Below are 22104 nucleotides of genomic sequence, written 5' to 3' on the forward strand. Positions count from 1 at the left end.
ATCATTCAGAACCAAATTAAGGGGCAACACTTATTTGCCCATCATGGAGAGAAATAACAATAGTTCCAAATGCAGAGTTTCTTTCAATCGCACAGGATTTCTCTCTGCGGGTATTTCTTTGGGCTATTGTTACCCATAGTTGTTTTCACACTGGAGAGTTAGGACAGGCATGTTTACTTTTAATGCTCAACTTCCAACTTTAAATATTTGCCACTCAAGCGGAATATTTACAGCTCTGACCTTTATTTACAATGCCAGCACTGACGCTACAATCAGCTCCACTGATTTTCAGTGCTAATCAAGGCATCCGACGCAGCAGGGGGTCTTCAGACCTACACAGTGTTATAGAAAACACATACACGCAGTAAGACCATGATGTGATTGCATGTAGATGAATTGTTCTTAAATACCACCATGTTTACCATCACTAGTCAATTAATGAGGAGATAGAGGGGAAAAAATCCCTTGATGACATCTTGATTTGTCCATCAAAACTCAAGATATTCAGTTTACTTTTTATTTTATTTTGCTTATTCTATAGTTGATCAGAGTCATGTTTCTGGCCACCTGACAGATTTGACTCTCCTTTCAGCTCTGATTTGGTCTCCACCATCTCCCGAGGGAAATATGTAGCTTTTTAGCTGGTTGGGTGCTCCACTATGTTGACGCGCTAGTTGCTAACCTTGTCTGTCAGTCGTTGGTGCTGGGCAGCTAGCGAATAGTGGCTTCATCAGAGCTGAACGACACCAATACTATTTTAAAACTGACACCTTTCACATTACACACTGTCATTAGGCCAATTGTTCATATGAAACTATTGATTGCCGCATCTTAAAAGTGATTTTCAAATCAATCAAGCCTCGTTGAATATACTTTCCTTCAAGTTAATTGCACCAAAAGTCTAAAAAATAAAGGGGAAAACATCCATTTGTCACAAGGTGTTTGTCAGTTTTGCATCAGTTGAGTTGAAGAAACAAGCTTGATAATGTGAATAATGTGAGTTTCACATGCTTTATTATATAGTAATAACTTATTAACCTTGTAGGTAAAGGGCGTTTTCCCTTGACTGGCTCATTAGTCAGCTCTATACAGCAGCATACGGTAGCTTTTAACAGGGGGAAGGGCGTGCTTAAAAGGCTTGGGAGGATTAGTTTATTGGATAGTGTGTGTGTGTGTGTGTGTGTGTGTGTGTGTGTGTGTGTGTGTGTGTGTGCATGTGTGTCTCACATGTTTAGTTTAATGCAGCGTTCTGAAGTGCATAGCAATGCATCAGAACTGACCACACGGGACCATCAAATTACAATGATTTATAGCCCTGTATTAGCATATACTGCAAGTTCTGTTGAGTGGAGCCACAATAATAAGGCCAGTGCTCAGTTCAGATGACTGACAGAGCAACGGTTTCAAGGAAACAGGCTTCTGATTGCTTTTCCCGTACCGCCTATGGACTAAAACTGGATCTATTCATGGTAGAAAACACATTATATACCTGTGCGCGTCACAGGATGTTATTCAACGGCCAGCCATCAAAGAGAGCCACTCCAAAGTACGGCTGAAATATTGCTCTCAAAGTCTGAGCTATTAACCTAGAATTGGCTACAGTATGACGTTTGCGACCACATTTGCTTTTGTCTGATTCGCCCCATTTTTCGCCCGAGTGCTGACACCGTGTTCAAAATTGCAGGAACGGATTCAACCACATAGCGGCGACGTGACTCATTTCAATTTCCAGTCACCGCAGCCAAATCAGAGGATTGCTCTTCTCTTTTCTCTCAGCAGTGTGGGTCCTATAGATGATCGGTGCTTGCATATGTTAACATATCACATTTGGATTAGGCTCTTGGCAGTGTGTTTACTTGAGGATCCTCACCCTTTTTGAAACATGAAGGGACCGAGGGAATTAGAGCGCTCAGCGGTGGAACGAATGAATCACAGCACAACAATAAATCATCTCTCACTGGATGCATTTCATACTTGAGCATGTTAAAACAATTCAATCCCAGTCACGATGGGCTCCCGTGACATTATTGTCTCAAGGCAAGTATTGATAGAGACTAGTGTACCCAAGAATTTTACGCATGAGTGTTGAAGTTCTTGTCCTCAGACAACTTCTAGAAATGATCTTTTCACTGTCTTTTGTGGTCGCATTTGTCATCATTTACTATTTCACACTAAGAATCGGCGTGGTGTGTGTGGATTAAAGCCAGGCAGTACTTTAACGTTCTTTTTTGATCAACCTCCAGTGGAATAATATAACGATATGAACATTTGTGTTTCCAAATCCTAAGTCCTTCTATGGAAATTTTCCTGCACATACAAAAGTAAAATTTGTCATAGACCATGTTTCTCTGTCACGAAGCGGCAGGGGATGTGTTAAACAGGGATATCATTGAACAGCCTGCATTAAAAATGCATGCAGGTGGGAAACGCTGTCAACAAATGCTCACTAATGAATAGAAAAAAACTACAGTATGGTAGGATGACTAATGTTCCAGCTTTCCTCATTTCAAGCCTCGTATAATAATTCTACAATATCCCTATAGGGACCTTGAACACATCTGGTTTGTTTGGTGACTTTAATTAACATCTTAAGGATTTAACGTAATTTAATTTCTAACACTCCAACATTTTGAAATATTGCAGTATTTTCTTTAATTATGTTGTGTATTATACTGTAGCTTATGACTTTTTTCACACTTACAGTTTGAATGTATAATATCATACAGTATAGTGAGGGTTGTGTAGAACAAAACATCATAAATACATATACAGTGCCAACAATACCAGTATCATATCATATATAAACATACATTCTGCTGCAGCCAGTGAACTGTGAGCTTCTGATATGACTCTCATGTGGTATCAGTGTTATAAGGACTGGCAGTCCTGTCCGCAGGCTCTGCAGATACCAGGGAAAACATTTGTCTGCCAGTTGTCTGTCACAGGTATTATTGCACTAGGCAGAATATTCATAAAACACCCACAGCAGGATGGCTGCAGCCAGTCAACACACACCGCTGCAGCGCTTCTGCCAGTTTACCATGGCCCTTGGAGGCCAGTGTGTTATTGTTGAGTGAAACTCTGTTGATGATTCAAAGTAAACTGTAATTAAAAAAAAAAAAATCAAGCATTTCAGCGTTCGTTGAGTTTCCAGCGCTGAAAGGCGTTGCTGTCCAAAGACACGGGCACTGATTTGATTGGCAGATGCGTGGCAGTGCAAATTGAAGGACAAGACCCAATCAAAAACAAGGCTCAAGGCCGCATACTGCCCAATGGCTGCAGCCTGTCTGGATGCAGAGACAGCTCCATGTAAGCCATCCTTACCTTGATGGTGTCGAACTCCATGGACCTGAAATATGCCAAAAGACAGCATTCCAGCACAGCAAAAAGATGCAAAGAAACAACATGAATGTTACTATACTCTAGCAAATTCTATGTTCACCTGTAACCCCTTTGTAATCGCCAACATTTTCATTAGTAACTGTAATTTGATTACATAACAGCATTATATGCCATATATATCTCGCTAGAAAAATCTTCACAACTGCATTGTTCTGCCTGAACCATTATTACTGCCAGGCTGACAAATGTAAAGACACAGCAAATGTCACATGAGCAACACAGCTACAGGCATCTATGTCAGTGCGTGCTGCCCCTGTGACAGAAAGCCCTGTGAAGTATAATGGAAGTAGGCTTTGCGAGCAGCTTGAACACCGTGCAGCATGATACAGATGACAGAGTCGCATCTGCACTGCGAGAAAAAAAAAAAAAAGCTCAAACATCTTCATAAGTTTTGCAGTTAGTAAAGAAGTTTCTGAGCCTGAAAAGCAGCTGGGAGAATGCGCTAACAGGGTGCAGATAAACACAATTATTTCCAATTCAAATCATGTACTTCCAAGTGCTATCTTAATCAAGAGACATGTTATTAGCGTTAGAGTCGACTTGCCTTGTTTGTTCCTCGTTTGAAGACTTTGTGCGAGCGCTGTGAAGTAGAGCGATCTCACAGCGGTACAGTTTGTCATTTGTTTAAAACAGCAGATTTAATATGACATGAAATTCCTCATAGGGTGGATTTTTTTTTTTTCTTCTGTTTTTCAGTTCTTTCATTCTGCATGTTACTCTGTCACACAAGCAAATGCAAGCACTCTTTTCCCTTGTTTCATGTTTTACATTATGACCTGTGATTTACACGCGTGGCCGTCCTGCCTCTCATAACACGCACACAGCAGTGTGCCTGCGCTTCTTGCATCTTTGTGTATTTGCTCGGTTGCACTTAAGGGAGTCGGAGGGCATTGTCATATGGGAGCATACACACACACACACACACACACACACACACACACAAACACCAGCGTGACAGTTCTCTACTCCACTGAAAGTCATTGCTGCTGACAGGAACTCCAATGTGTATGTAAAAGCAGGCCAACTTCAACACACGTGCACATGCACACACTCAACATTCTGAGCATGCACGCCTGTCTCTCCTCCTCTCTTGCAGAGCGCAAACACACATGCACACACACAGACCCACATACATTATGAACATATGATGGAGGGATCACCACATACTGTATCGTAAGGGAGTAGAGATGAGAAGATGAGCAGTGGTGTGTGTCAAATCGAGGTGTCTCAGATGTTATACCCCAAGGACCTCTGCCGTATGCAGAGCGAAAACATCTGCAGTCGCGGAGTGTGTCACTTACTGTAGGGAGAAAACACACACACATACACACTCACGCGCGGGCCATCCGGGTATTGAGAGGACACCGCTAAGTCCCCGGCGCTGCTGCAAGTGTCTCTGTAAGCCTATTTGCATTACAAAGTTCCTAATTCCTGCTATGTTATACCTCACTGACAGCAGAGACAGCCAAGTAAAAGCTGGTCTGGTTGATAATCATGAAAAGATAAAGGAAGAACATGGAGTAGATGTTTGGAAATGGTTCACCAGTGATCTCAAAGTAAGTGTCTAAGTGTGTCGACTTCAATCAGGACCGTCTACATCACGTGTGTCAGCGCTAAAGTGGTGCAATGTGCTGCAAGTGACTGCGTATTATTTTATGACCAAGCTCACCTGACATTCACTTCAAGCTTATGAAGTTCCATCACCGCCCGCTCTGTGCGTGATCTCTCCATCCACCTTCTGATCCTAATGCGGCACGTTTTCCCCATTGCTACACCTTTCATGCTCAAACGCAGCATAGCTTTGAAAGGCAAACTGATTTGATGCACGTCAATCAGGACAATCACATGCATGAATTTCGGGGATTGCTCAGCAACATCACTTGAATCAACAAAAAAAATTGATGTTGAAAAATTATCACATGTGAGGTCTCTCGGCTTTGTAGGTGTTTCTCCAGCTTTACATCTGGTTAGTTGTTGCTCCACCGGAATCTTTAACTGTTCACTCATGAACTGTTCAATATATGTTGAATTCTGAGTTGTCAGTTTCCAAAAACGTCTCCCCTTAGTGAACAGAGTTGTTTGTATTATGACAGCAGCAGGTCAAATGAGGCAATCTTTATCTTTATCTGATCTTTAAATGCCAAAAATTTTCTTAGCTTCACAACAGTTAACACACTCTGAGCAGCTACATCAGCACATAAAGAGACTTTCCCTCTCACTCGAGCAGATACGAGCACAGACCTAAGCATGCGCCACACATACATTCAGCAGTTATAGGCATACAAATGGCCAAACAGACATCCACAGCGCATTGATTGCAGTGGAAAGAGCAGGGATTACAGTGTCAGATTAAGGACAGATGTAGCAGCACAGGGTGGATCCCATTTCTTGACAGGTAGCTAATGTTTCACCTTTGACCCTTTTCACCGACGTTGGTATGCTGCCACTGTCCTGGCCTTATTAATGGGTTTCCTGCATGTCCTGCAATGCCTGGGCTGTCACCAGCAAAGGACAACGGGAAGGGGAAGATAACGAAGGAGCGACTGTGCATGTGTGTGCGTCCGTTCGCTTATTTAAACCCCAACCGCTGCACCTCGTCTGGCACCTTTGCACACACACACACACACACCAAGAACTTGCACGGGGAACAGACACGCATTAAAAAGCGCTTCCCACCCGTCCCAGACCGCAGCCATGTTGACTGTGTTAGTATTCGTGGGCAGGAGTGGCTGGTGATCTCTCAGGGAAGTGACAGTCAGAATGGGCCGTCTGGAACACTCTGTCATTCAGCCTGAGTCAGGGCCTGTCCAATTGATCCAGCCCAGCTGTCAAAGCCAATGAGAGACGCTAGACTAAGGAGCGGCAGCGACGGTTTGTGCTGCCAGGGGTTATGGATGATGTATAATATAAGGATGGTGTTTGTGTTATAAGCTAGCTGGCAGGAGACAATCAGTTAGCTGTTGCTCTGTGGAATGGCTTCGGCGAGGAGGACTATAACAATGGCGCCCTGATGGATGTTTATTAATGGAGTTTATTTCTAAGTGCCGTGCAGTGCTGGGGCACATATTGATGAGGTTTTGAAGTCACAATGAAAGGAAGGAAGACTTTTTCATCCAATAATCTCACCACATTTAAAACATACCCTGCCCCCAATTTACCTTTTGTCTTAATCTAGAATTTCCTTCTAACTTTTGTCCAGTTTTACCAAGAAATGGGAAGTTATTAAAACATAGAGGAAATGGCATTTCCTTGAGGTTTTACTACTGTCCATAAATTTAGAAAAATAGTGTAGTTTAGCATGCTAATATTTGCTTCCTTGCAGAAAACATAAAGCCATAAAGCATTGAACAAATTGAAAGTTTTACCTGCAGGGTTGCTCTGTGCCATGAATGTTTACACCAAATTTCAATTCAATTCAAAGTGGATGTAGAAATGCTTTGATGGATAACTGAAAGTTTTAACCTCATGGTGCCATTACAGTAAAATAATTGAAGGGTTCAATAAAGACATTAGCATTTGATTTCTGAGGACTACGCAAAAGATTGAGTGGTGGACAAACAGATCAGTGGTGAACCAGCATTGCTGTCCCTGGAGCTTGACTGCTAACCGACAAAGGTACTGCTTTTTATACATCTACAAGATCTGTGCTGTGACAGCCGTGATGCCTGAGCTGCATAAACTTCATCAAAGGATCATCCAAGAAAGTAGTACAGCACAGATTCACCACAGCAGTGAGTGATGAGAGAAAAGAGCATCTCACATTACTGCTTTAAGAGGTTACGAGAGAGTTGGTGCCAAATCTCTGGCAGCAGTTATTCACAGTGCCCAGGTGGGGTTTTAGATAATTGTGTGATATGGATTTGCCAAGCTGCTTCATCCAGCAGCCAGGGGTTATTGATGATGTTCCCCTATATTCAGTATTCTTTACACCTGTATGGAGAGACTGCTCTGTCGACACAGTGTTTGGACAGCCTTTTAGTTGGCTCTGTGCGGTTTAGTAGAAGCTGTTTTCCAGCAACCATTGTCTGATGATGTATGGGCTGCTGTTTGGGCTCAGTCCACCTTTCACACTATGCTTTATTCAGCCGTGTGATGTGGCGGTGTGAACTTGGCCAGATATTCTCTCTGGACGTGTGACGCTACAATGGCAGTGTCAAAGAAGAGGGTGCACATGGAACCGATTTGGGGCCAGGTGCTGGATGGTTACAGACTTTCATCTAGCACTCAAATGGGAATTGAATGTGTTCATAATGCTGTTAATTTGTGAATCAAAAGTTTTTTTCTTTATTTTTCGCTGATCCGCATTCAAACTCTTTCATGTGTGCATTATAGTACATCACTGTCATCAACACACGAACTGCTGTATTGCCAACAGATGTAACAAATACAGGCGATAATAAGAGGAAGCTGATTCAGTGAGTGAATAGTCATATTGTACCATACATGCAGTTAATGGGCTGGATTCATATTCATTTGCATAACAATGATTTTGCCTGCATGCATTCAGAGTTGTTTGCATTTGTATGTTAAATGTTTGCCCTGCTGCATTCAGCCACAATCAATTCATTTCTCCACCCCAGTCTTTGATGCTCCCCCCACTAACATGTGCTTTTAGTGCCGGAAAATATGATTACACCTTATAACAAGAAGTATGCTATAGCCGCAAAAAAAAAAAATAAATAAAACATTCCTAATGGCAGCTCCGGCGTATTTAAGGCCTCATGCTCTAACTGTAGTGCTTGTTTCCCCTTAATGTGGACATTTCAGCATTCGAATGAACCTAAAACTGCAGATGTTTAGCATGCCGCAGAGGAGCAATTCCGTTCCATAACATTGACTGACACTTGATATATTCTAGAAGACCCAGGCAAGCATATTGGCTTGTACTGTCAATGTGAGGAAGACACAACACTGAATTATTCAAAGTGAAGGACAAGATCAACATTGGTGCTTCCTCTTCTTTAATTTCCAGGCAGATCATTTAGAGTTGGCAGAAAAACCCTTTTTTCTTTTGTTTTTCTTTTTTTTTTTTGCTTAACAAGCCACAGGAGGTGAAGCCCAAACTGCAAAGTCATGTTACTTGCTGTGTTTAGATGCATGGAGTATTTTGAATAATGGTCCCTGTTCTGTTTATAATCACAACTAATCTATGTTCACTTTTATGTGCCAATTACAAATATGATGTATAGTCCGAAGGCAAATACAGAATAGGTGCTATTGGTCTCTTTAACACTACAAAACATGCAAAAAATATTTTTACATTCCATATGTCATTATATAAAAGGGGATTTTTATGGATCAAGTCAAAAACTCAAAATATATAATACTCAAATATATTGAATCAGTATTGGCCGTATTTATTCAACTGCTCAGCAAAAGTGGCCGACATTCCTGATTCTTGATGTTCATTTAGATGTTCGTTTGGTGCTCTTCGGAGAAACTGGAATGTAAGTGTAATCCGCCATGTGCCTGCATAACGGCCTCACCCAGTTGCAGCGCTTGCCCTTCACGCTCCCTCTGATTGGACATTTGTCCCATGCTCGATTCCATTTGATTAAGCCGAGCTCAAATGGCTCCTGGCTACAGGGAGCAAAGAGGGAGAAGGTTGGCTGTGGAGATTTTTATTTTTCTTCTGGGAAACCTCGAGTCTGAGATCTCAATCTGCATGACTGACCAGGACAATGGAGCAGAAAGTCACATATGGCCAATTTTATTTATTTTTCAGCATCTTCTGTTTATTTTAGACACTCATGCAGCATATAGAAGATTTTTATTCATTTCAGTTCATTTTTTACAACATGCCAGGGAGTGCAAAATAACATCCAGGTTAAATATTTCCACAGATGTTATTCAGTCATATCCTCAGCGTCACCTCCCCATATATCCAGCCTCTTGGCTCTCCTGGTCCACACTGAGCGGAGGAAGTCATCAAACAAGATGCCAAACCATTGCTATCTGATAGCAGGGACACTGACCTTCTCTTCCTCATATCTGATGGTGGTTTTTATCTGCCAGACAAATGTCAGAAATACCATTCCCCAAGCACAATCACTTTGGCACCACAGCCAACTTTTCCTCCCCCTCCCCCTCCTGCACTGCCTTCCCTCCCCGTTCCCCGTGGACTGTGAACGCCGGAGCTCCAAGCGAGACATCTGCAATACCGCAGCTATCAGTCAAACTGCGATATAGGAGAGAACTCACAGCTCGCCTGAATCCTAAGGGTGAGGGTAGAATAGAAAAGTGGCTGGGACAGAAACTTCACCAGAATTTCATAAAACTGAAAGAGAAAAAACTGAAAACCAAGGAATCATCACCTTTGGACTGGCTTTTCGTTTATTTTTCAAAAGCGAATGTCGCTATTAACTCCATGAGAAATGAACATTCTGCCTCAAAATCAGTCATAAACCACTTTTTAGCTCATTTCAGGATTAATCTCCAACACAAAATCTAAAATAAAGTTCTACACCCATGAAGATTAAAAGATTCTCTGTTAATGCTTTGAACAACCTTTTGATGCAAAATATGAGCAAACTGCTGCCTGAAAAGCATAAACAGCACCTTTTGCAATGGTCCTAATTGATATTTTTCTGACAGTATGTCAAATAACAGTGAGAAAACAGTGTGACAGTGTGAACGGGGCCATCTTTAGCGATGAACCCTGAATTATCACCTGAATCATCAGCTTCCCTCGGCTTTGCAGAGCTTCATGGTGAGTTTCAGCTCATTGTTTAGCTGTTCAGCTGCAGCTTACTGTTTAACTTGGATCTCACTGCTCTTGTGGCATCATTTAAAAAAAAAAAACTAAAATTTATCCGAAAGGTTAAGGTTTTATGTACATGTTGTATCTTCTTCGCTAGCTCTTAGCCACTACAGCTTCTGGAAGGCTGTTTGACCCTCAGTGAAACAGCCCGTTCCAGTAGCAGCATTGCTTCTGTGAGATGCTTTGTATTTGATATGCATAGCGGTATGGCTGCTCATACATTACCCCCAGATGGCCTGGGGACCAATGAATAAGGTCATGACGGAGTTAGAAGAGAATACAGTGGAGACAAATTGTTTATGCTTGTTATGAAATCAGGTTGCTAGCATAACGATGAGTCGAGGGTGTCGCGGAATGGAAAATGAGTTCCCTGAAGGCATCGGCCGGGAAATGACTGACTAATGCGTTTGCACACGAGAAGTGCTGCTGTCAGTTTGAGACACACAACTCAAGGGAAGGCTTGGAGGAACTCTGAGACTTGATAGGAAATAAGTTCTTGGGTTAATGTAGGTTTTTGGGATGAGATGATTGCTTTTGGAGTGGTACGTGTATGTACTGCATTGTGCTTTTGTAGAATAGTAGTTTTACCAGTGGGCACTCTGCGGGGTCTTCCAAGGGTTTCCATTGGTTTCTAACAATTGCAATGAAAATACAGAATGGAAAACAATTCAGCTTGGTTTTATGCCTTTAAATTCTACAAGAGCGCCAGCCCTAATTTTTGTCTCTCATGTATTACATTACATTGAAGTCACAAAGCTAAGCATCTGCTTTTCCTGAAAAATAAACCTGCAGATCCAAACCCAGACTGTTAAACAACATTTACCCCTGTTTATCAGAATCGTCCATCTTCTTCTAACCATCTGTTTAAAAAAAAAAAAAGTCTGTTTGCTGCACAATGAGATATATTTTAATCTGCCTCCAAAGTTGGGACTGAATTTCTTAATCGAAAAAAGGATGGAGCCAATGTGTACAATGTGAAGCAAGCTTTATAATCATATTAGTCAGTCATATTTGTCTGATGTTACTTTCTATTACTTCATATTGTCATAAAAAACTAGTGTGTGAATGTGTGAAGTTCAGGCTGCGCTTTCTTTGTAGCTGGGCTTGTAAGGATTACACACGGCAAAAGGCAGAGATATTGCTTGTCTGTCTTTATTTAGCATTTGCAGGTGCTTGCTCGTATTTGAGGATACAAGTGTGTAGATGGGTCCAAACGTGTTTTTCACAGCGTGGCAAAACTAAATTAACCACAGAGGTGTGTGTGTGTTACTCCCTGAGAAATTGCGCACTACAAGACAAGAGAGAAAAGGGCAAGTGGAGGCAGGGACAAAGACAAACCACAAGCAGAGACAGGGAGGGAGAAGAGGTGGATGGGTTATAATTGAGGCAGGAGTCGATTGTTCCAGCATGGCAGACAAGTGCCACACTCTTAGACAGAGGCTAAGTAGGTGCAAGTTGGCCCACAGTCAGATTTGGGTTGCCGGGGTGCTTAATCATCCCGGGCTCGGCGCAAGAGTTGACAGGTGAGTTATGAGCGGGCGCTACAAGTGGGAGCCCCACTCTTCCCACCGCTCACTATGACCTTCGCTCTCTCCATAAATAATGCAGGGACAATAAAGTACCGATTTAGGATAACTGGGCCGACCCTATCCTGATCTGGGTTAATCTTGGTTCAGTGGACAGGTGAGGTAGTGCTGAGGTCTGATGTAGGTTCACACCTGCGTCCTATCTCCGTCTCCAGCTCGGTGTCAAGACCACTTTTCTGACCCCTCCGACTTTTCTCAGCCTGGTGCCAGTTTGGACTTGGACCTGTCTTGCTCTCAGCCACTATTTGATGTTGACCAGACTTTTTCCTGCCTGTCTAAAGCCATTGTTACATCCGTCACTAAAGGGACATGGCACATCCAATCATGCCAGGCTGCATTAACTGCTGCGTATGTGCTCTCTCAGGAGAGCTGTTGGCCGGCTTTACATCTGCCCTCCACATCCTGACGTAAGCTTGGTTGACATTCGGATCCCATCTCAGGTAAACACTGACGCAAGGGGCAACAAGATGGATAGTACGCATGATGTCACTCATATGCTCGGGCTGATATGTTTCCATTCAGCTTTTGCTGGTACAATGTGAAGCCTAATGGAAAGGAATGGAAACAGGTGATGGGTTTTTAGAGAGTTCCAGCTGTTCGAGACGGAAACACACACTTTAGAAAACTTGATATAACGATTAAATGGATCTAGTCATTAGGTGACAAATGAAAGTAAAAAAAATGGTAAATGATCTGAGAAACAAATTCAGATGCTTCCATGCAGAGCATTAGGACTCAATGGTTTCAGTAGGGAGGCAATGTGAATCATATGCTTTCAGTAGTTGTTTGTATTGAAACAAGAAGTAAAGTAAATCTCCTTCAAAGCTTCTATTTCTACCCATATTTCATAATATGTCTTGAAAGGCCTGTTTTGGTGGCAGTTTGAACTCCTTCCTTTAGTAGCAGCTCAGTGTAACCTGGCCTTGAAGCTTTAGAATTGACTTACAGTGAGCTGCAATGCTGTATGCTGTAGACACATACGAATATTTACACATCCAGCTTCTGCTGAGGGACACTGTGATGATTTGGCAGATGTTAGCAACATCTCTTCTGAGCCTGATGCCCTGATCAGAGGAGGAAAATTGCAAGAACGTTTTTGAAAACATTGATGCTTGGATGGAGAAATCGGGATGTTTTGCCTTGTTAACAAAGGCAATTTCTTCGAAATAGGCTTGTTTCAAGCTATTGCTAAAGTTATTGTAAATTGTTTATGACACCTGCATTCAGATAAGGCTCAGTCATCCCTTTTGAAATGCTCATAATGTTCTGAGTTAACATGCACAGGTCAGCTTGCTATATTAAACCTCTACAGGGTTAATACCTGTGGTGGGTTTATTTCACTGCCCTGTAATGACATTATGCCGAGGTTACCCTCAAATCAACCTTTGGACCTCTGGCCTTGTAGTACGTGCGCTGCACTGAGATATTTCTCCGTGAACGTCATTGTCCCCCGAAAGTAAGCTGTAATGAGTGATCAGCAGTTATTTCATCATCCAGTTTCTATTAGAGGGGAGTTATTTTAATTAAGAGATTCATTAAGTTAGTTCATTAATTTCCCCCCAGGTGTCGTGGATCCTCGGGAGAATTTCAAATCAATTCTGCGGGCCGATTATTTAATATCAGAGCGAACAGTTTCCGAGTTAAAGGGCAGATTCCGTCTGGTTTCGACGCCTAGTGGGGTAGATTCATTGACAGACGATACAATCAAAGAAAAACATGGATGAGACGGTGGATGGTTTTGGTTTGGAGAGCACTAAATCTGAAAATAGCAAGTGCTGCAAAAATACACCTCTAAATTAACCAGCAAATGTAACCATTGCTAAATCCCATGAGTATCTTGTAATAAGTAGAAACTGCTGTTTCTCCACAATATGCCAATCATGAGCCTTTCAGCAAGGTGCTTAACACCTAACTGACCATTGCACATAATTTCACTGCATTTGTCGCATATTGCAGCTCAAGTCCTCTGCCTGCCCTCCAGCTGTATACTGTAGTTGTCAGCCTGGCACTTCTCTCAGTTGATGTATTAAGGATGCTATCTATCATTGCCACGACATTGCATATCCCCTTCAGTTTGACACTTTTGACAGACACTCTCGCCCATTAATGCCATGGTAGCGCCTAGCTTGTTATCACTGTATCTGCAGCACGCAGAGGGTTCGGCGAGCGATGGATGCTCAGTGCGTAGAATGCTGTCTAACCTCTGGAGCGTGCAGAAGCAGGATAATTTTCCTGCTTAGTTCTTTGGATAGGCTTTATGAATATTATACCTGCTGAGTGAATAGTCAAAAGATCACCCAGCTCCTCAGGCTCAAAAGGCAGCGTGATGGATGTGAAATGTTGGAAAGACATCGTAGGACAAAGTGTTGGCCCACACCATCGATCACTCATGCGGAGCAGATGACACAATTCTCCCTCTCTCTCTCTCTCCACCAGCGGGCGAGTTTATCAGCGCTGCCCAGAATATTTAACAGGGAAGCGAGCGCACCCGTGGGATCTCATTTGCACAGGTGTCCATCTGGTAGAAGTTGTCTGGGATAATCTCCACATCATGTCACATTTGCATCCGGGCTTCATGAAAATGGCACACTTGCCGCTAGCGGAGTGCGCTGCACTGGCCATTTCGAGGGCCGAGGGATTGTTTGCCGACACTGTAGCAAAGACCAGTGTGTGTTGTGCTAATCCACGAGGCAGTTAATGCTGCGCAATTATGTAAGGATTTAACATGTTTGTAATTGTTTGTTGGTTCAGCTCAATTTGTGTAACCAGCTTTAGTTGGAAAATTAGCAATGAGATTTTCCTAAACACTGCCAATTTGTTTGGTCTTTTAACCAGGAGGGATTTGCTGCAGTCAGGCCAGAGGACTTGTCAATTGTTGACAGTCTTATTAGCCAGTTTGGGCAAAGAAAAGGTGCTCTTATTGAATTAATTGATCATCAAGGACCCTTGCTTCTGTTTCCCTCCTTCAATTGCACGACGTTCACACTCAATCAATGTTTTCATTGATTCCCATGTTCTGTTAAGAATTACTCTATTATTACTAAGCAGCTGCACATGCATAGCAGCTATGTCTTTTTCTCTCCCATGGCTGTGAAACCCACAAGGTTCTGCATATACACAACAGCGCTCGATTGGTTTAGTATTTACGAGACAAGAGTTCAGGGCAACACAAATCCACTGAAGGTATCCTGCAATACCAAGCAGTAAAAAGAAATGTTTATTCCACCGTGGATGAATATTCACCAGTATCTGTGAGCCCAGGCAAGCATGTAGTCTCCAAACATCACAAGTAATCTTGCGTTTTACACCCCCTCTCACTTGCATTATAAATTCTCTTCTTTATGTGTATGACCTGAGCAGCCGCAGTACATCAATTGTAGCAAGTAATTTTCTGCTAGCTCCAACTGTATCTGCTTAACAGATGAAAACAAAAGCTCAATCAATCTTCAAGCGGTGTTGACATTCAGAGCTGTCGCTCCATATTACCGCCCGTGTCTCTGCTCTTTGTACACACGAGTACATTACATATACATATGCACTTTTATTTTTCCATTGAAAGGAATGTTTCTTTCTGTCGCCCTCTGCTGCATTGAATCCAATGTGAAGCTGGAGATGGGCTGCTGGCAGCTGCATCCAGCAAGACTTCATGATGATCCAAACTCATTTATTTCAGCGACTGATTCATTGAATTTGTATTTTCGCAGGAACTCCACATACTGCATGAAGGTGTCCATGTCTCTCACGGTGGCGGAGAATGACACAGACCTCTGCTACAACTCCAAAATGAGGTTCTTCGAGAAGGCGGAACTAAGCAAAAGCAAAGACATCACCTGTCCAGGCATTGAGGATTATATACAGCCGGGAGTGGAGCCTGACATTGTGTGGTACAAGGTGAGATACACTTTTTTTGTTTGCTGTTCGCACAAAAAGTCACTGATTTAATGTCTTTTTAAATGAAGAGGTGCAAGATGTAGTCGACACAAAGACTTTTGTCTGACACCTGAAACCCATCATGCACATTACTAGAAATGGAACCTTTCAATTAAAATTGAAAAGCCTCTTCACAGGAAGTTCTTTCATATATTTGAAGAATAGCCGAGTTAAGGTCAGCTATATTCAGATCTAATTAGCTTCAAGTGTCTCCCACTTCTGAAACTAAAAGCATCAACTAAATAAATGTATAACAAGCGAAAATGAATTGATTTTGGATTCAAACTTTCTCTTCCCCCTCGTGGAGAGTTGTGACGCCCACAGTGTAACTGACCCAGTCAGACCTCCGGCGCCTGACAGGCCACTTTGACAGAACTGTTAGGCGACGCTTGGGGGCCAATTCATCAAACGGGAAAGTGTGCCGGATTAGGTGGCCACAATGCGTCTTCGGTTTCCCACTGAATCAAATTAAAATAGCAGATAATGACTGTGGGCTCCACACCCTCCAGTCATTGGCTCTGGCTTTGTCAGTGGGGGCTGATTGAATTCTTGGAGGCCTGTCTTGGACCACAAACCAAACCCACAGTGCCCCAGTTTCCTTTCCCTCAGGTGTTCTGTGGCCCAAAAGCTGAAAGGACTTGGCTTCTAGAAGTCTATGCTTACAGTTCTTCATATCCACCACCTACATGACAATATGCTGTGGAAATATAGAATATGAGTCCTCCACCCAAGAGTCCCCTGAGTGCAGGTGGAAGTTCATATGAATCTTTGTGATGTTTTAACCTAAATTTTTCACAACCCCTTGAAACATGTCATAATGCACCAGCAGTTGTCACCAATAGCTTTCCAAGTATTTGGTATTGAAACCTGTACCTGACCCATACCTACATGTACCCGAACCCTGCATCTGTTTTGCATTTCCACCGTACACAATACTCTAAAGTGTATGCAGGGTTGTTGGGAAACAACAGAAAAAACTTTCCTTGATCTTGAATGGCATGCAGCCTACAGCATATGTTGTACATTTACTGCCAGATTGACAGCTTGCTACACACACACACACACACACACACACACACATTAAGCACTGAGCTAAGCTACTCTTACAACCACACAAACACAATGGAGGACACTTAATGTTTCGTGTTCTTTTGTTTTCAGTATGTGTTTGTTTAATACAACAAATAGGCAAGCTTTGTTTGAGAAGAGGCTGCAGGCAGCGAGACAAAAGACTGCTGAAAGACAACAGGAGAGCTGGGAAATCTGACATCCGACAGCAGACGATGAGACGTCTCCGGTTGCTCTGATTGTCTCTGACCGATTAACAAACTGCAGTGTTTCTAGCTCTACCTTTAGATATCAGATCAGTGTTGGGTACCTCAGCAGAGGGGTAATGAAAAAATGGGGATGATCTGTTCATATATATATATATATAGAAAATATAGGACACAGAAGACACAATTTCTTGTCTCTTTTATATATCCTGGTTCCCACAAGTGTACCACATTTCAGATAGATAATACAGGTTTAAATGGTAATTAGTAAGCAGTGTACCTTGGCGTCTTAATGTGTACCAAACCTATCCAAAACCTTCCCAAAAGGGCTAAAACCTGTTCAAGATTTCAAAAAATAATATATATGTAATTTTAAACAGATAAGCTCTGGGACATCATGGCAAATACATTTAGGCCTGCAAGTACTCACAACAGCTACGCTGAAACACACACCGGTTTGCAACACACAAGCTTTCAGCTCCAAAGGACATGAGAGGAGTTTTGAAAGAGACCACAGGCATTAGAAATATGATAGCTATGTTGAGAACGACTTCTTTTTCCTCTATGAACCGGCCCTCTTCAAAACAGTCAAGGCACAGATACTGAAACATGAATGAAACGACCGACAGCCACTGAGCTGGCGCGAGCTTGACTTCAGACTTCTGCTGGAGCTAATGTAGTGTTGAGTTTATGTAAATTGCACCTCATCACACACATAAGGGCAGCTTTCACACGTGATCTGCTCCCAAAGCCAAAAATACCTTACAAGATTGGAAAACGCCGCATACAACCAGTGCACAGCTCGTTTTCCTTCTGTCCACCTCTGCTCTTTGTCCACACAGATGTGATTTGTCTCATGAGCTTATTGGCCTCTACTGCTTGTTGCAGATACATATTCTCCATGTTCGACTTGAATAGAGATGAATCATTGCTAAATATTTAACTCTGACACAGATCTTTCTCCATGTATACAGAGATGAAACAAGCTCACTTTTCCAGAGGAATAAAAAAATCTAATATATGATTCGACCTCTTAAAACTGTTTGTTTTGGAAGTTATTTGACAGCTTTTGATGCTAAAGTAAGTTCCTGTTTAGCTCTGTCTCCTAGAAGTTGCATTTATATGCAACTAATTAGCAACAGCAAATAATGTACTGTAAATATACTGCACAATTCAACTTTTTTATGGTCATGTTTATGCACTGGCAGCACTTGGTTAATGTTAGGGAAAAATCATAGTCTGTTTAAATACAGAAAAAAGTCAGCAGCGATCACAGTCTCTCATTAACCAAAGTGCTTTTTGTTGCCCAAACCTGACCACAGTCATTCAATCCCATAAATCACAGTTTAAAACAGTGTTTGTGTCTGTGCAACAGGGACGCACCAAACTCCTGTCTGAAATCTGGCATAGTTTGAGAGTTTGTGTATTGATGTAACCGTGTGGAAAGCTGCTGTAGTTCTTTATCAAAGGATGTTCAGTAACAAGAGGCTCTCTATGGACTTAGCTTGTTTTCATTCAATATGTTCAAAGATAAGACAAAATATACAGTCTCCTCTCTGTTGGTAATGATTAGAGATGTGCAAGTAGGAGCATGTTTCTTGCCGATTTCAAGCAATGGTTACACTTGAACACTGACAGTGACACGTTAATTTATTCTAACATTCCCTATCCCTGTGGTCTTTTTCTGTATTTGAAATAAAGGAATGCAAGCCAAAGCAGTGGAGACAAACCATAGAAAGGAGAAGGGACACTCTGTCCATCAAGGAAGTACGGGAAGATGACATTGGGAATTACACCTGCGAACTGCAGTTTGGGAACTTTGTGGTACGGAGGACGACTGAACTCTCCGTCACAGGTAAAGAACAGAACCTACACTTCTTCAATGATGCAAATGATGGCACCATCAGCTCTGCTTGCTTGTGTTGAAATGTTAAAACGCTGGCATTTCCTGGAAGAGGCACAGAGAGCCTGAACCGCTGCGGTGCTTGCGACAGCAGAAAGGAATGTCAGTAAGCGTGCACTGAAAGCCTCAGTGCAAATACATTTATATTTAATGCCTTTCAAAACAAAGGTATTTCCACCAACGGCTGGTATCGTCACTGCTGCTCATGTGCACCATTGGCCGTCTGATTGTTTTTCGCAGATTGCGTTTCTTACACGGTGAGCTGGCAAAAGAAATGTGGCTTCAGGTTGTTGTTTTGTTTTTTTTGTTTTTTTAACATCAGCTTTTTAAAGCTGCTCACGGCACCTTTTTGCCAAAGTGTCGCAGTCAATAGCGTTGCTGTCTCTGTGACGTCGGGGCTGCTTTAATTGCTAAGTAGAGGAATTCACACAGAGCCACTTCAGCACTTTTTCTTAAGGCTGTTGAAATATTTAAGCCTGAATCCTAAGTGGGTGACAGATTGCTTGCCACTGACGCTGTCACAGCCAAGGTTCACACAACAGGCACTGGGGGCCGGGAGAACCCAGAATATACCACTTAATTAGAGGCAACTTTGCATTTTTTTTTAGGGTATCTGATTGGAATTAGTTCTCAATGTTGACCTGAGTCATGTCAAAATGCTTCTAGTTAGTTTAACTTTACCCAGCTTTAAATAGAAACAGCACCAGGGACAGTTTAAAATGATCCTATATATCACGAATCTCTTCCATTATCTGCTGTTTTTAAAGGTCATTTAAAAGTGGAGCTCAGCTTCTTTGGAGTAAAAGTGTTCTGCCGCTTCGGACAAGTTCACATGACAGCTCCTCCTCTCTGAGACTGCTTTGTGGGGCCTCACGTCTCCTGTGGTGGCTCACGTCGGCAGCGGACGCGGGCTGAAGCAGAAATGAAGAGGTTATGGACGGATAGTGGGGCTGTTATTTTTCAGTGCAGCTGCCAGCGCACGTTGTGGGTGTGAGGTTCAGACAAAGTGTTTGCTGTTAACTGCTACCTGATTACACTTTATAGTCCCTTTAAAGACACAAAGACAGACTCCAGTGAAGGCCGAGCGAAGCCGTAAATCATATTCTCGCCAGCCTCAAAATGTCATCCTGGGGGAATCGTCATAATCTCTCTATCTACTTTGGAGACATTCAGCATTTTAAAACAGGTGGCAAAAGATGACTGATGATTGGCAACGGCAGCAGAGGCGACATTTATCATTTCTTAGAAAGAAATATACTCTTCCACCTGTGTCTGTGTGGGTTGTCTCCCACATCCCGCCTGCCGGTAGGTGTGAAGGCACCTCTTTTTTAGCTCTTTCATCGACCGGCAACCTTTCCAGGATTTACCCTGCCTCTCTCCCAGTGCATGCTGGGACAGGCTCCAGCCCTCAGCCCTCAGAATCCTTAAACAGTCTCGAAAATGGATGGGCAGATGTGAGTGCATTTGATGGCTTGATTTTAGATGAAGTCAGTTTGTGTGAAGGAGAGGAAGTGATTGCTCGTTGTGGGCAGAATTTCAGTCCTATAATTTCTTATAACTTTTATAGAGAAAATTGCACTTTAAAATAATGCAATGAGTCTTTGGTTACATAGTGGTACAGTACTTTATTGGTATGCTTTGTACCTTTTATGTTGCACAGATGCTAATATATAGTTTCAACCAAAATTGACTTGAACTATGAGTTACAAGGTGCAATTTTGGCTCGAGGTAAGAGAAGTTTGTTTGAAAAGTTCTCATTGTTCTTTGTGAACTTGGAGCGCTTTTTATCTTTGGAGACCAGTGCCAGTGTTCCCTCTGCTTTTTGGCTTGGTTGCTTTCCTTTTAGGCAGAACGGCCTCTGAGTTTCGGATTTATGCTTTTATTTTTCTGTTTTGGGTTGAGGAAGTTTGGAGTTTTTGTACGTGGTGTTTTCTTTTGTGCTGCCGCGGTGGCTGTACTCATCATGCTAACTACCCAGCTCTTTTGATCTGTTCTATTTCTGTCCGCTGTTGCCACCTCAGTACACACGAAACACATCACGCCCTGCAAAGAAGGAGATTTCACTCTTGGAAAGAACTCCTCCGCATGGTGTCCTTCACAAACTGGCTCGAATCGCTGTTGAGTTAAACACCTTGAACTTGGTTTTTTTATCAACAATTAAAGACATGTGACCTCGTCAGTCTGCAGGATTTCCAGTTACACTGATCTTCACTACTCACTCACTACTTGTGTGTTTGCAAAACACTCAAGTCTGTCTAATTTTCTCAATTAATCATGATAACAAGCCTTCTAGGGTTCACTTGTTTAGGAAATTGTCCGCCATTTATTTCCATTACATAGATTAAGTATGCAATTAAAAAGGAGTAAAGCACAACATCACAAAAGCAAAAAAATGCTCTACTAACTAAGAGTGAGCCATTACCCACAATACACAAAACACAATGCTTGGGAACTTGTGAGGTGGGAAATTTGGCATATATGCCATTGAAAATGACAGAACATATTTTTCTTCTCTCCCAGAAAGCCACACAGGGTCCGGTACATTTTTGTTTGTCCAACAGGCGTTGGCCGTTTGAGGTGTTGGCGGCGCTTGTCGACACAGAAGCAGTCATAAAATGGTGCTTGTTAAGTTGTGTTTGTTATAGTCATCTATATTGTGATATGAGGGTTCCACTCGACCAATCACAAGCTGCAGCACTTGCATTTAGTATCACCTCCTGAGGGTGCAGATGTTTAGTTTCAGGAACTTGTTGTTAAAGAAGATGGAGAAGAGTGGAAAAGGAAGAAGAACTTGTGATAAATCCTACACAATACTTGTATTACAGTAATCACATTCCTGCAGTGGAAAGGAATAGAGATCTGTGGTTCAGGCCTGACCTTTCTATGTGGGATACTGTCTTTTTTAGGTTGTGGACTAAGTATACATGAACCTTTATGTAATATTTTCATCAACCTCCCACAGATGAATCCAACTCACCGTCCCAACCCTTGTCACTCCCGTCTTTATCAACAGCCCACAAGCCCTCTCACAGCAGTGCAATGGGACAAAAGGTCAGATTCCATTTGATTATAATGAGCACCGCTAAAATCATAATGAGCTCCCTCGCTGGGTAATTGGAAGCGACATTCATTTTTAAATGAAATTTGGAGTTTTACGATTTCTTTGTGCGGTGCGCCGTTTGATGTCTTAGATTAAACGCCACAGAATAAAGGAGAAGCGATGAAATAGATATACAGGGGAGCAGCAAC

General features: G+C 42.3%; 1 protein-coding gene across 5 annotated transcripts in view; it reads left to right on the forward strand.

Annotated features, from left to right (window-relative positions):
• Nucleotides 1-22104, forward strand: part of LOC143316018 (interleukin-1 receptor accessory protein-like 1) — a 230477-nt gene that overhangs the window by 84576 nt on the left and 123797 nt on the right. For all 5 annotated transcript variants that reach the window (XM_076723686.1, XM_076723685.1, XM_076723683.1 and 2 more), the window contains 2 exons: nt 15453-15639; nt 18654-18807. In XM_076723686.1, the coding sequence (XP_076579801.1) occupies nt 15453-15639; nt 18654-18807 (341 nt within the window). The remainder of the gene's footprint in view (nt 1-15452; nt 15640-18653; nt 18808-22104) is intronic.

The sequence above is a fragment of the Chaetodon auriga genome, chromosome 23, assembly GCF_051107435.1.
Source record: "Chaetodon auriga isolate fChaAug3 chromosome 23, fChaAug3.hap1, whole genome shotgun sequence".
NCBI lineage: Eukaryota > Metazoa > Chordata > Actinopteri > Chaetodontiformes > Chaetodontidae > Chaetodon > Chaetodon auriga.